The sequence below is a fragment of the Phocoena sinus genome, chromosome 5 (assembly GCF_008692025.1).
Source record: "Phocoena sinus isolate mPhoSin1 chromosome 5, mPhoSin1.pri, whole genome shotgun sequence".
NCBI classification, from domain to species: domain Eukaryota; kingdom Metazoa; phylum Chordata; class Mammalia; order Artiodactyla; family Phocoenidae; genus Phocoena; species Phocoena sinus.
This window is the reverse complement of record NC_045767.1, coordinates 77,638,879-77,652,294: the sequence shown is the minus strand read 5'-3', so window position 1 is coordinate 77,652,294 and position 13,416 is coordinate 77,638,879. Positions and strand designations below refer to the sequence as shown.

Genomic DNA, 13,416 nt, shown 5'->3' with positions numbered 1-13,416 from the left:
AATTTTCTGATGCTATGGCTTGGATAATTTTTTGGATCCTTGTAAATGATAAATCTACCATTTTAAATTGTTAGCTTAAAGCAATAACATTTTTGAATGGGGAGGCTATTGTTTTAAGCTAAAAATTTCAAGTGATAATTAGAAGTTTTATAGAAGACTCAGGTCAGCTGTTTTTTTTCTTTTTTAAATTTATGTATTTTTTGGCTGCGTTGGGTCTTCACTGCTGCGTGCGGCTTTCTCTAGTTGCGGCGAGCAGGAGCTACTACTCTTTGTTGTGGTGCACAGGCTTCTCATTACGGTGGCTTCTCTTGTTGCGGAGCACTGGCTCTAGGCACGCGGGCTTCAGTAGTTGTGGCGCACGGGCTCTAGCACACAGGCTCAGTAGTTGTGGCGCACGGGCTTAGTTGCTCTGCGGCATGTGGGATCTTCCTGGACCAGGGCTCATACCCATGTCCCTTGTATTGGCAGGTGGATTCTTAACCACTGCGCCACCAGGGAAGTCCCAGACTCAGGTCAGTTTTAAATTATACTCATAAAGCCACAGGGACAGCGACCAGCTGACAACAACAGACCAGTGATTTACTACTAAAGAATTTAAGATTCAAAGGCAGAACATGTGTGTTTTTGGGACACGGGTTGTCAACCACAAAATATACTGAAAAAAACACCTTGACAATTTGTTTTTGTCTATTTTTTGGCCACAAGATAATAAGTATGACTTCAGGCAAGCCTCCTCATCTATAACAGTAACACTACCTTCATTTTCTAGAATTGTGAGAATTTAAGATAATACCTGTAGAGCATTCAACCCCTGTGCCTGGCACATAAACACCAGTTATTATTTTGTCTATATTATACATTACAGTAACAGATGTATTTAATAACATGAGACAAGGAAAGGAATAGACAGAGTGAAAAATAAAAAGAATGTGGTGATAAGTGTGAAATGTGTTCCTAACAACTGTTCAGCTGTTATTAGCTGGTACTATAGATTAGACATAAATAGCTCATGGTAACAGAATGCCTACTTTAGCCTGGATGAATTTTAAGATAGCTTAAAAAATGTTGAATGTGGGCTTTCCCTGGTGGCGCAGTGGTTGAGAGTCCGCCTGCTGATGCAGGGGACACGGGTTCATGCCCCAGTCTGGGAAGATCCCACATGCCGCGGAGCGGCTGGGCCTGTGAGCCATGGCCGCTGAGCCTGCGTGTCCGGAGCCTGTGCTCCGCAACGGGAGAGGCCCACATACCGAAAAAAAAAAAAAAAAAAAAAAAAAAAGTTGAATGTATTTTTGTAAAAAAGATACATAATTGGCCAATAATCACATGAAAAGATGCATAGTATCATTAGCCACGAGAGAAATTAAAACAAAACCGCAGTGAGATGAAGATTTCACACCCACCAACATGGCTATAATCAAAAGTAACAGATGTTAACATGTATTTGTTAGGTTGTGGAGAATTTGGAACCCTGATACAGTGCTTGTGAGACTGTAAAACAGTGCAGCCACTCTGGAAAACAGTTTGCCAGTCCCTCAAATGATTAAACACAATTACTATATGGCCTAGCAATTCCACTCCTAGGTGTATATTTACCCAAGAGAAATAAAAACGTATGTCTACACAAAAACTTGTATAAGAATGGTCACAGCAACATTACTCATAATATCCAAAAAGTGGAAATAATCCAAAAATCCATTAACTGATGAACAGATAAACAAAATGTTGCTTATCCATACAAGAGAGTATTATTTGGCAGTAAAAGGAAAACAAGTACTGTACATAGGACATGGACGAACCTTGAAGACATTATACTAAGTGAAAGAAGGTAGCCACTGAGGGCCACATATTATATGATTCCATTGATATGAAATGTTCAGAACAGGCCAATCTACATTGAATTGTATGGTACATCAATTGTGTATCAGTCAAGCTGTTACCAAAAAAAGTTAACAGAAGAAAAATTTGATACCCTTACAGATTAACATGAAGGATCAACTAAGGATAATTTACTTTTAAATTCTTCATAACGAAATAAATTGCTTCTGCCTGTGCAACTCACCAAAATAGGCATAAATACTCTAGAAGCGCTAGTAATTTTTCAGTCACACATATAGGCAAAAACATCATCTTTTAAAGTAGAATTTGTGAGGACTTCCCTGGTGACGCAGTGGTTAAGAATCCACCTGCCAATGCAGGGGACACAGGTTTGAGTCCTGGTCCAGGAAGATCCCACATGCAGCGGAGCAACTAAGCCCGTGCATAACTGCTGAGCCTGCGCTCTAGAGCCCGAGAACCACAACTACTGAAGCCCGCGCGACTAGAGCCCGTGCTCCACAATGAGAAGCCCACACACAACAACAAAGAGTAGCCCCCACTCGCTGCAACTAGAGAAAGCCAGCACACAGCAACGAACACCCAATGCAGCCAAAATATAAATAAATAAATACATTAAGAAAAAAATGAATGCACTAAAGTAAAATTTGTGAACTGGTTAGATATCAAAACCACAAAATGAAAACTCTTTTGATTGAAGGCTCAAATGGAAATCCTCAGCCCCCTACCATGATGATTACCTACAAAATGAGATTCAGAAGTTTGAATCTTAGTTGTATGTGACCATGGGCACATCACTTTAGGCTATCAAGCCTGAAGTGAACACTGTAAACACTCCCTCAGTAAACACTGTCTTCCTCAGTAAATTGTTCTGAAGATTAGCAGAGAGTAGAAGAAAGCACCTAACACTGAGCACTCAATACAGGAACATAAGACACCCACTAAGTGAACCTGAAAAGTAGGCTACCTAAGGGAGAAATAAGAAACAAGTGATTCCTGCTGATGATCGCTTCTTATCTCCTCTGCTCTTCAGCACTAGATGAATTAATTTTTCCATAAATACCATTTTCAGACCCATGCATTTAATACCACTGATACTCTCAGAATTTACATAATAAATACTATCCTTCTATTTATACACCAACAAATTGTTTTGAAATTTTTTTCTTTTAAAAAACCACAAATTAGGTAATACTGGGGGAAAAAGCTTTTTAAAAGTATTAAGACAGGGACTTCCCTCCTGCTCCAGTGGTTAAGAATCCACCTTCCAATGCAGGGGACGTGGGTTCGATCCCTGGTCCGGGAACTAAGATCCCACATACCACTGGGAAACTGAGCCTGAGCTCCACCAACTAATGAGCCCGTGTACCACAACTGCAGAGCCCATGCAATCTGAGCCCCACCAACTAAGGAGCCCATGTACCACAACTGCAGAGACCACGCGGTCTGGAGCCCCTGCACCACAACTAGAGAGAAGCCCACACACTGCAACGAAAGATCCCACATGCCACAACTAAGACCCAACACAGCCAAAAATAAAATAAATATTTTTAAAAAAAATGTATTAAGACCAGGACTCCCCTCGTGGTGCAGTGGTTAAGAATCCGGCTGCCAATGCAGGGCATACAGGTTCGATCCCTGGTCCAGGAAGATCCCATATGCCATGGAGCAACTGAGCCCATGCGCCACAAATACTGAGTCTGCGCTCTAGAGCCCGCGAGCCACAACTACTGAGCCCACATGCTGCAACTACTGAAGTCCACGCACCTAGAGCCTGTGCTCCGCAACAAGATAAGCCACCGCAATGAGAAGCCCGCGCACCACAGTGAAGAGTAGCCCCCGCTCACCGCGACTAAAGAAAGCCAGTGTGCAGCAACCAAGCCCCAACGCAGCCAAAACATTTAATTAATTTAAAAAACACATAAATAAAAAAATTTTTTTAAGTAAAAAATGTATTAAGACCAAATAAGTTTAACACTAAAATGAAATATGTACAACCAATGTTAGCTATGTAAGTCATAACCTTATTGTGGAAATAGCAACTTTAATGTGGAGAAAAAGTTAAGTAATGAATGATGACATATATAAAATACAGCCATTAAAATTAGTCACCTAGACAGTAATTAAGTGAAAAGAAACCACTGTAAAATTAAGAAATGGCAAAAAGTAGAGATCCTATTTTTTAAAAAGTATACATAAAAAGTTGAAAATAGGGGCTTCCCTGGTGGCGCAGTGGTTGAGAGTCCGCCTGCCGATGCAGGGGACACGGGTTCGTGCCCCGGTCTGGGAGGATCCCACATGCCGCGGAGCGGCTGGGCCCGTGAGCCATGGCCGCTGAGCCTGCGCGTCCGGAGCCTGTCCTCCACGACGGGAGAGGCCACAGCAGTGAGAGGCCCGCGTAACGCATTAAAAAAAAAAAAAAAAAAAGTTGAAAATATACAACAAAACTGAAATTTTCCCAGTTCTCTCCATTTTCCTTTTTTTTTTTAATTCTAAAAATTTCTTAAATCAACTAATTTAGACTTATTATTGAAAACATTTTTAGATTTTGGGGAAAATTTTTAAACTGTTCAGTGACTCAACAATTTTGAAAGTATCAAAATATAACTGACACCAAAAAATCAAAATTTAATAAGACAAAGACACTGGTCATATTCTCTTTTTTAATACTTTTTAAAAATATATTTATTTATTTATTCAGTTGGCTGCACTGGATCTTAGTTGCGGCATGCGGGAATCTTTTAGCTACGGCATGCAGGATCCAGTTCCCTGACGGGGGATCAAACTCAGGCCCCCTGCATTGGGAGCACAGAGTTTTAACCACTGAACCACCAGGGAAGTCCCAACACTGGTAATATTCCTTATGCTGACTTGCATGGTGGCTATGAGTATATATATTTGTAAAACTTCATCACTGTCAATAATACCTCAATTTTAAAAAATTCATAAAGGTGTACACATACAAGTCATGCACTTTTACCATATGTCACAGTTACTACCTGAAAGCTCTACAGATTATGGCCGATTCTAAATTAGGCCCCAAGGTTTTCACAAAACTGTGAAAGGACATAAAGTACTTAGGGCTAAAGAATATATGGTATCTGGGATTTGTTTTATGATATTGCAGGTGAGGTTAGTTTAGTCTAACAGTTTGTTTAATTAAAACTGTTACGTGATTAATGGTGTAGAATTCCCAAGTAACTCTCATTTCCTATGCCATGTAATTGTGAAGTGTGTGTACTTTTTTACTTTTGTAATAAAATGGTTTTGAAGCCTGGAGACAATCAATCACAAATGATAACAAATTCCAAAGAGATTGCAAATTCTTTTACATAACTAGATTTTAAAGCTTTAAATTACACAGAAGCCATCTACTAGAGCTTAGGAATCTTGCTACACATGGTCTTTCTTATAATGGAATTTCATCTGCAAGTTTTCTTGTTTATGTCTACCACTTAAGCAAAGCAACATCAATTCCTCTCCTCAGTATGACTCACTTCAGCATGGGGTTCAGTCCTGCAGAGTGACAACTACTGCAAAAGGGATCTGATGCAAACAGCATTCCAGAGCCCCTTTTCACTTCTGATACAGAGTAGAGTACTAGGTTACCCTAACCATTTTGTTCAGACCAGTAATCAGTCCTCAAAGGTACCAATTCACATCAGGAAAATGTTAACGTAACTATCAGTAGTTACAAACACTGCTTTTAAAAAATGAGGCCCCTTGGGCTTCCCTGCTGGTGCAGTGGTTGGGAGTCTGCCTGCCGATGCAGGGGACGTGGGTTCATGCCCCGGTCCGGGAGGATTCCACATGCCGCAGAGTGGCTGGGCCCGTGAGCCATGGCCACTGAGCCTGTGCGTCCAGAGCCTGTGCTCCGCAGCGGGAGAGGCCCGTGGACCTCAAAAAAAAAAAAAAAAAAAAAAAAATAAGACCCCTTAATGAAAGTCAATTTAAAAGTGAATAATTAAGGGGTGTTGGGGAGAAATGGGGAGCAACCACTGAGAGGGGTTTCTTTTTGGGGTGAAGATGTCCTAAAATTGACTGGGGTGTTGGCTGCACAATTCTGTGAACACACTAAAACCAATGCATTCTAACTTTCAATGGATGAATTGTGTGGGAGTGGAGTACATCTCAATAAAGCTGTTATTTAAAAAATTGAATTGTCAAATATGACAAAATATTAATAACTCTTCAGTATAGCTGATGGGGACCCATGGGTGCAGTGGGGCATTCTCTTTACTTCTGAGATGTTTGAAATTTTTAAAGTGTTTCATTTGGGGAGTAGCGTACACTTATAAACAAGAAAGGTCCTCTTACCTGTATGAGTTCGAACATGCTGAACATAATTGTTTTTTCTGTCTGAAAAATAGTTGCATTTTCCACATGTGTATACTTTCCTTGGAAAATGGTTTCTCAAGTGTTTCCTCCAGTGATATTCGCTTACTGTGGTGTACGTGCAAATGATGCACTTGTAGACTCGCTCATTGTCCCCGGCTCGGGTGTGGTGTTTCAGGTGAGCAGTATAGTGATCATAGCGATTGGTATTGTAGCCGCAGCGGTCACAGCGGATGGGGCCCTTGGAGAAATCTCCCTCTTCCCCAGTGGAAGAGCCGCATTCCCTGGCTTTGGCTTGCTTCTCTGCACTTTCCTCCACAAAAAATTTCTTGGCACTATGAACTCGGATGTGATGCACAAACTGTTCTTCAGATTCTGCTTCATACTGGCATGGTTTACAGCGAAACGGCTTGGTCTTCAAGTTCTTGCATTTGTCCTCTGCTACAGGTGTTTCCCGAGGAAGATCTTTATTTGCGCTGTACGGCTCTGAGGCAGCTGACACCTCAAACACAGGCCGCGGTTGCACAACACTGAGTTCCAAACTCTCCAGTTCCATGTTTTCCAGCGCACTGGGCTCGCCTTTGACCTCAGGAGACTCCTCAAGTCCTTCTCCATCACTATCTGAAAAGTTGTTATCCCCAACAGGCATCAATTCTGCCATCTGTCTTTCTTCGCCAACCAGGTAATCACAGCAGCCGCCGTTTACTTCCCCAGTTAAGGCCACATTTGCCAACATGATGAGCTGAGGCGCAGCCAGTTCAGCTCTGGAGAGATCAGGCAAGTCATACATGTCGTTAGGCAAGGCCATGCCCATGGTGCCGCTGCCGGTGAACAGACCTCCTCCTCCGGAAGACTGCCCCATTACCTGGGTGGCCATAACGGTGTTCTGCATTCAAAACAAAACAAGTAACACGAAAGCACCACTTTAAACACAACTTTTACTGGTCTAAAACCACAGCATCACTGTAATTCTCCGTAACTTAAAAAAATACATTTTCCCATATAATCTTTAAACTCAATCAGCCTCATTAACTACTGAAAATAAGCCTTTACAATATTTTTATAATTCCAAATTCTCTTTACTGCAGTCATCAAAAAAATTTCTATGACCCCCTACAAAAAATTCTATCAAGCGTTCGACACAACTCATCCATCAACTAGGTCTACCACTGGCTTGCCTTCCCTCAAGCACTTTTACTTTTTCTAGTGGAAAAATATAAGTAACCTTCATTTTTAGTGCTAATTAAAATTTTATTTTAAATTCCATATATGAACAGTAAACTGCTGTCCTCTCAATTCCCCCTTCAAAAGTTTACTGGTCTGAATCAGAAAGGGGAAAAATCCAAAAGCTACCTGTGCATTTATTAAGTACAAACAGCCTGAAAAGCAGAAGCCTATAGTTAGTGAATTGAAGTTCATATGAACTCAACTAGCTCCAAAAGAATAAACTACAGTTGACCCTTGAACAAGAGGGTTAGGGGCACCAACCCACAGTGCAGTTAAAAATCTGCATGTAACTTTGGGTTCCATAAAAACTAGACTACCAATAGCCTACTGTTGACCGGAAGCCTTATGGATAACATTAACAATCAGTTAAACATATTTTGCATGTTATGTGCATTATATAATAGTGTACAAGATGAATTGTGCTTGTCAGTATCTTTATCAATATTGTATTATATGATGCAAAATACTGTAGATGTTACACGTATTACTAACATTACGCATCAAAAGAGAAAAGATAATGTGAAAAAGAAATTCATACTTATTTACAGGTATAACGATTAATGCACTGATAAAGAAGCAGCAACAATGATTGCTTTATGGTAGTCTATTGTGATCAATAGGACTGCTTCACAGCAGCCTAGCCTATATGCAAATGAATTAATCACAAAATTTTTAAGCATATAGTATAAGGCATATTCAAAATATAGTATTGGAAATACTGTTTTGTTTTAAAAAACTGCATACATGTGATGATAGGCTGATACGCTTTCTCAAATTATAAGAGGCATACTGTATTTTAATGTAAGTATTTAAAAGCAAAGTTATACAGCAGTAGAAAAACTAATACATTATTAACTTCATATTAAATATCATCTTATACCTTTGTACAAGTCTTGCACACAATAAATACTTAGGTAATGACGATGATGCCACAATGTCTCCCAGCTCTTGTTAATCGATTACTAGATTTTCACAAGACACACACATATCCAACAGATAAGTTTATTAACTGAATGGCATGATTATTTACTATTCATTAAGTGGAAGTGGATCATCATAAAGGTCTTCATCTTTCTGTCTTCAGTTGAGTAGGGTGAGGAGGGCGCAGAAGAGGAGGGGTTGGTCTTGCTGAGTCAGGAGTGGCAGAGTGGAAAGAGGTAGAGGAAGTGGAAGGGAAGGAAGAAAGAGGTGCAGAGGCAGAAGAGGTGGAGGAAGTGGAAGGAGGCAGGCATTCTGTGTAACCTGAGGGAAATACATCTTAATTTCTGTCTGACTTTTTTGCTTTTCCACTTCTCTAAAAATGTTTCTATAGGGTACTAATCCTACTTCAACCACTGGCTTTAGTTTTATTGTCTGTATCACACAAGGGTCCAAGTCATAAAAGAAGTCAAAAGTAGTCTTCAACAAAAGGAACCCTGCTGCCAGACTGTCTAATGTCAATTTGTTTTCTGGTACTGCTATTTCCATGTCTTTTTCCTCATCATCTGGCACCAGCTCAGAAACACTTAACTCCAAATCGACTTCCGTTAATTCCTCTGGTATGGTGTCTATTAGCTCTTGAATATTCCCAAGATCTGTATCTTGAAGCCCTTCACCGCCACCACCCCCCCCCCCCCCCCCCGCACCTTTTTGCCATACCCACAATCTCTCATGACTTCCTTGATTGGCTGTCGTAAATCCTGTGAAGTCATGCACATCTGGACAGTGTTCTCCAGCAGGAATTTATTGTTTTAGGCTTGCTGGCTTTCACAGCTTTTTCTATCACAATGATGTGATCCTTCCAGACTTTCATGATGTTCTATCGGGGTTGTCTTTCATAGCATTGACAATCCTTTCATAGAGTACTACAAGTAATGAGCCTTCAAGGTCCTTACAACACCTCGATACAGGCTTCATTCAAAGACGTTGTGTTGGGGGACAAGTATACCACTTTGACACCTTCAATGTTGAACTCATGGTTCTAGGTGGCCAGGGGCATTGTCCAATACCAAAGAACTTTAAAATGCAGTCCCTTACTGCAAAGTACTTCGTGATCAGGGACAAAGCACTGATGGAACCAATCCAGAAAAGTTTTCTCATCGCCGAGACTTTCTTGTTGTACAACCAAAAGAATAGCAACTGGTATTTATCTTTTTTCCCTTTAAGTATATAGTGGGCTTCAGGAGTTCCCTGGCGGCCTAGTGGTTAGGATTCCAGGCTTCTGCCGTGGCACAGGTTTAATCCCTAGTCAGGGAACTGAGATCATGCAAACCGTATGGCGTGGCCAAAAAAAAAAAAAAAAAAAAAAAAAAGGATAGTGGGCTTAGCAGCTTTATAGATAAGAGCAGTCCTGATCAAAAAATCAATTCGCACGAAACATGTTAGTCTTCAATCAGCCTTAAATCCTGATGCTCACTTCTCTTTCTTACTAATGAATGACCTTTTTGGCAATTTTTTCCAGAGTAGGGCACATTTCTCTGTTAAAAACCTGGTTTAGGCAGACAGCCTTTCTCTTCAATAACTGTGTTCACCGCATCTGGGAACTCAAAGCCGGTTCTGGTATCTTGATATTTTTCTCTAAAATTACCAAACTATCCTCTGCTGGCATTAAATTCTCCAGATTTAGAAACTGCACCTTCCTTTTGCTTTAAGTCGTCATATAACTTCTCTTTTCCTCGAATCATATTAAGACTCTATAGGTATGCCTTTCTTATAGTAATACTATACCCACGTAAAAGATGCATTTTCAATATGAGATAGAAAGGCATTTTGCAAAAAGTGCAAGTCTTTCATGTCTGCTGGCAAAAATGCAGAGACAGTTTCCAAATTTCCTTTTCTTTTTTTACAACAATCCTTACACTGGACTCATTGATCTTGAAATGGTGGGTCAGAAACTACAGAACTCAGTTTATGGTTCATATCAAGCAATTCAACTTTTTCTTCTAATGTCATGACTTTACTTCTTGGGAGCATTTCCAGCATCACTAGAACACTTCATATGGGTCCCACGGTGTTATTCAAGGTTTCTGGTATCACACTAAACACGATAAAAAACACTCAGGAACTACGAGAGGTGACTTTTTTTTTTTTTTTTTTACTGCAAACACAATTTACTGGAGAGACCAACTGCTCACCCGGAAATGATTAGACTCACAAGACGTTTTGAGTGGATACCTGCAACACTTGCACTCACCAAAATAGCAAAAAGAGGTAGCTATGAAATTATTACAGTACTACAGTATGGACTACAGTTAATATTAAGCAGTAATGAGTTACTACTGCATCTTTACATTTGTTTACATTTCTCTGAACTGGAGTGGTGCCATGGGTGGTCTGTGTTTGTGTAATTTTTGATAAATTTAAACTTTTTATTAGATTTGTATATATTTTATGGTAGCAAATGATAAAATACACTATTATCTACATATATTTTAGGCATTCATGAGGTACCTTTTCCTAAATTTTTTCGAGATTTCTAGGCTATGTGTATCATCTGTAAATTTTTTCAAAATGTTGCAAATCTCTAAGAAACTTTCCAATATATTTCTTGAAAAAAAAATTCACATATAAGTGGACCCATACAGCTCAAACTCTTGTTGTTCAAGGGTCCAATGTACTCTGAAAACGTACTTAGTACCATTAAAGTACCACTTAGTTTCTTTTTTTGATGACCTGTTTCAAAGTAAACAAAAGTTATGGACCTTTCTTCCTGTAAAAAGGGAAGTTTGGTGTATTCAAAAATACACAAATGAAAATACAGAAACTTTCAAACCCCCTAATAAAATAACTGGACAACTCATCTCCAAATCAGCAACTTTCTTGCACTGCGCTTGACTTGGCCCACTTGCCTGGCGGAGCCATAACAAGATCACCTTGAAAACATGTTGGGCTTTTTTATAAACTGTCTTAACCATGCTACTTTCCAACCTAAAAGGTGTAATTCTCAAATTAGGTGTTCTCCTGCAAATTAGAAAAAGCAAAATAGGTGGCAAAGGCTAAAAAAAAAAATGTTAAACCCAAAATACAAAAAGTAATCCTGTCTCACCCAAGTGCATAAACACAAACCGGTTGAGTTATAGGTACCAACAAAAGTTGGAATCAAATGCCATCACACAAAGCAAACGCTGTCCAAGGGTTTAACAGCCCAGACTACTCGGTAATTTCTAATTCTTCCCAAACTCTAACTACCATCCCCAAAGGGATTTTAACGTTGGTCGGGAAGACTGTCCAAGCACAGTCAGAAAGCCCAACGTGCTACGCGAATTCCTACGTGCTGCTGCCACCAGCGCCTGCCTCGGCGGCGGCATTCCTAACTCAAATAGGCATTCGGCCATTTTCTCAAAATACGTACCAAACACAAAGCAGCTCTTTGCAAACTCGGGAGCTCTCGCTTCCTCTCGGCTCAGCCCGCTCACTGCACCACTGACACACCAGTTGCCGCCACACTCGTCCTGAACCTTTCCCTGGGCTCCCCAACACTAAAGACTGCAAGACGGGCAAACTCGGGGTGCCGCTGGGCCAGGTCAAGTCTTCCCCAGTCCAGGCTGCCCCCTCCTGGCCCGCGCGCCCGAGTCCGGGAAGAGGGAGGAAAGTTACCGCGTCGCCGCCGTCCCGGCTGCTCGCCGGCCCCAGGCTCGCCCTCCGCAGGGGGCCGAGGAGCCGCCGCGAGCGCCCTCCCGAGGCGCCGGGCCCCGAGCGCCGGAGGGGATCCCCGCGCCCCGGAAGTTTGCGGGTTCACACCCCCACGGCGCCCCGCGGGACGCGCGCCCCGGCCCCGCCGACGGCGGCGGCTAGGTGGCCCCACGCAGAGGGCCCCGGCGGCGGGGCGGCCCGATCGCAGAAATCGCTGTCCAGCCCCATTGGCAGAACCACCCGAGCCCCAGGCTGACTCAACCCTCCCGGCCGCACTCAACGGCGCCTTCCGGCGAAAGGGAGAGGCCGCAGAGGGAGGGGGCGGGAGGACCGCTGGCAGGCAAGGAGCTGCGGCGGGACCCGGAGCAGGAGCACGAGAGGAAGTTTCAGAACTAGGGCCCCAAGCAGCTCCGCTCCTGGCCTCAGGACAAGACTCCCAGGGACGCCCGGGCCCGCGCGGAGGCGGCGGCCCGGCCTCAACTGGGGAGGGGGTCCCGGCGCCGCGCCGCTCCCCACCAACGCCCCCGGCCCAGCCCCCGGACCGCGACGGTGTAACCCGATCCCGTTCAGCCGCCAGTCCCCGCCCGACGCGGCCGCCACCGCCGGAGCCACAGTATCTGCAAATCAGCCCTGGACAGCGCCTCGCTCCGCGTCCTTCCGCGCCCTCCCCCTCCCGCGGCCACCGCCGCCACGACCGCCCGGCCGGCCCGCCGCCCCCACCCAACCGTCTCCCAGACCGCGCCACGCTTACCGGTCTTCCTGGGCGAGGAGGGGCGAAGACCCGCGTCGCCGCTCCTTCTCGGACTACTTTTCTTTGTTGCTGGAGTTTCGGGGGAGGGGAGGGAGAGGGCGGAAAAGTTGGACGCTGGGGCAGTCGAGGCCCGCGAAGACCCAGGAGAGGGGCTGCAGAGAATGTTCAGGCCTCCGGCTCTCGCCCTACCGTCCCAGCCGCCGCCGCCTGGGGCCCCGGACCTCGGCGGCGCTTGCTCTGCTCCTGCGCCGTGAGCTCTCGGGAGCCGCACATTCCAGCACAGAAGGCTGCGCCGCGCACCCGGCCCGCGGCGCCGCCGCCGCCGCCGCAGCCGCCGCCGCCACCCCCGGGACACGCCCCCTCCGCCTCCCGCGCGCGCCCGCGGGACACGCCCTCTCCACCGCCCCCGCGTGTGGCCGCCTGGCGCGCCCCGCCCCTGGATGAAGGAGGTTGCTCTGGGCCCCAGCCGTGCTAGGGGCGCGCCCACGGATAGCTGACCCTAAACTCCTCAGACCCCCAACTCTGACCCTTAGGTCTAAAAAGAAGCGAGGCCGCCTCCCTTTCTTGATTTCCATAATAAACAGAAAAGTTAACTCCCAGCCCTGGCGTGCATGCATGAGAACAGCACTGTTAAAAGAAAAATGTATAAGTTTTGTCAC

General features: G+C 44.0%; 1 protein-coding gene across 7 annotated transcripts in view; it reads right to left on the bottom strand.

Moving 5' to 3' along the window:
• Positions 1–13,416, bottom strand: part of LOC116754783 (RE1-silencing transcription factor-like) — a 195,577-nt gene that overhangs the window by 13,412 nt on the left and 168,749 nt on the right. For 3 of the 7 annotated variants that reach the window (XM_032633718.1, XM_032633719.1, XM_032633720.1), the window contains one exon: positions 6,151–7,054. In XM_032633718.1, the coding sequence (XP_032489609.1) occupies positions 6,151–7,045 (895 nt within the window). In that variant the 5' untranslated portion in view covers positions 7,046–7,054. Of the gene's footprint in view, positions 1–6,150; positions 8,943–9,033; positions 9,556–11,725; positions 12,067–12,757; positions 13,070–13,416 lie in introns of those variants that run through there. The other 4 variants (XM_032633721.1, XM_032633722.1, XM_032633723.1 and 1 more) reach the window with 4 other exon arrangements.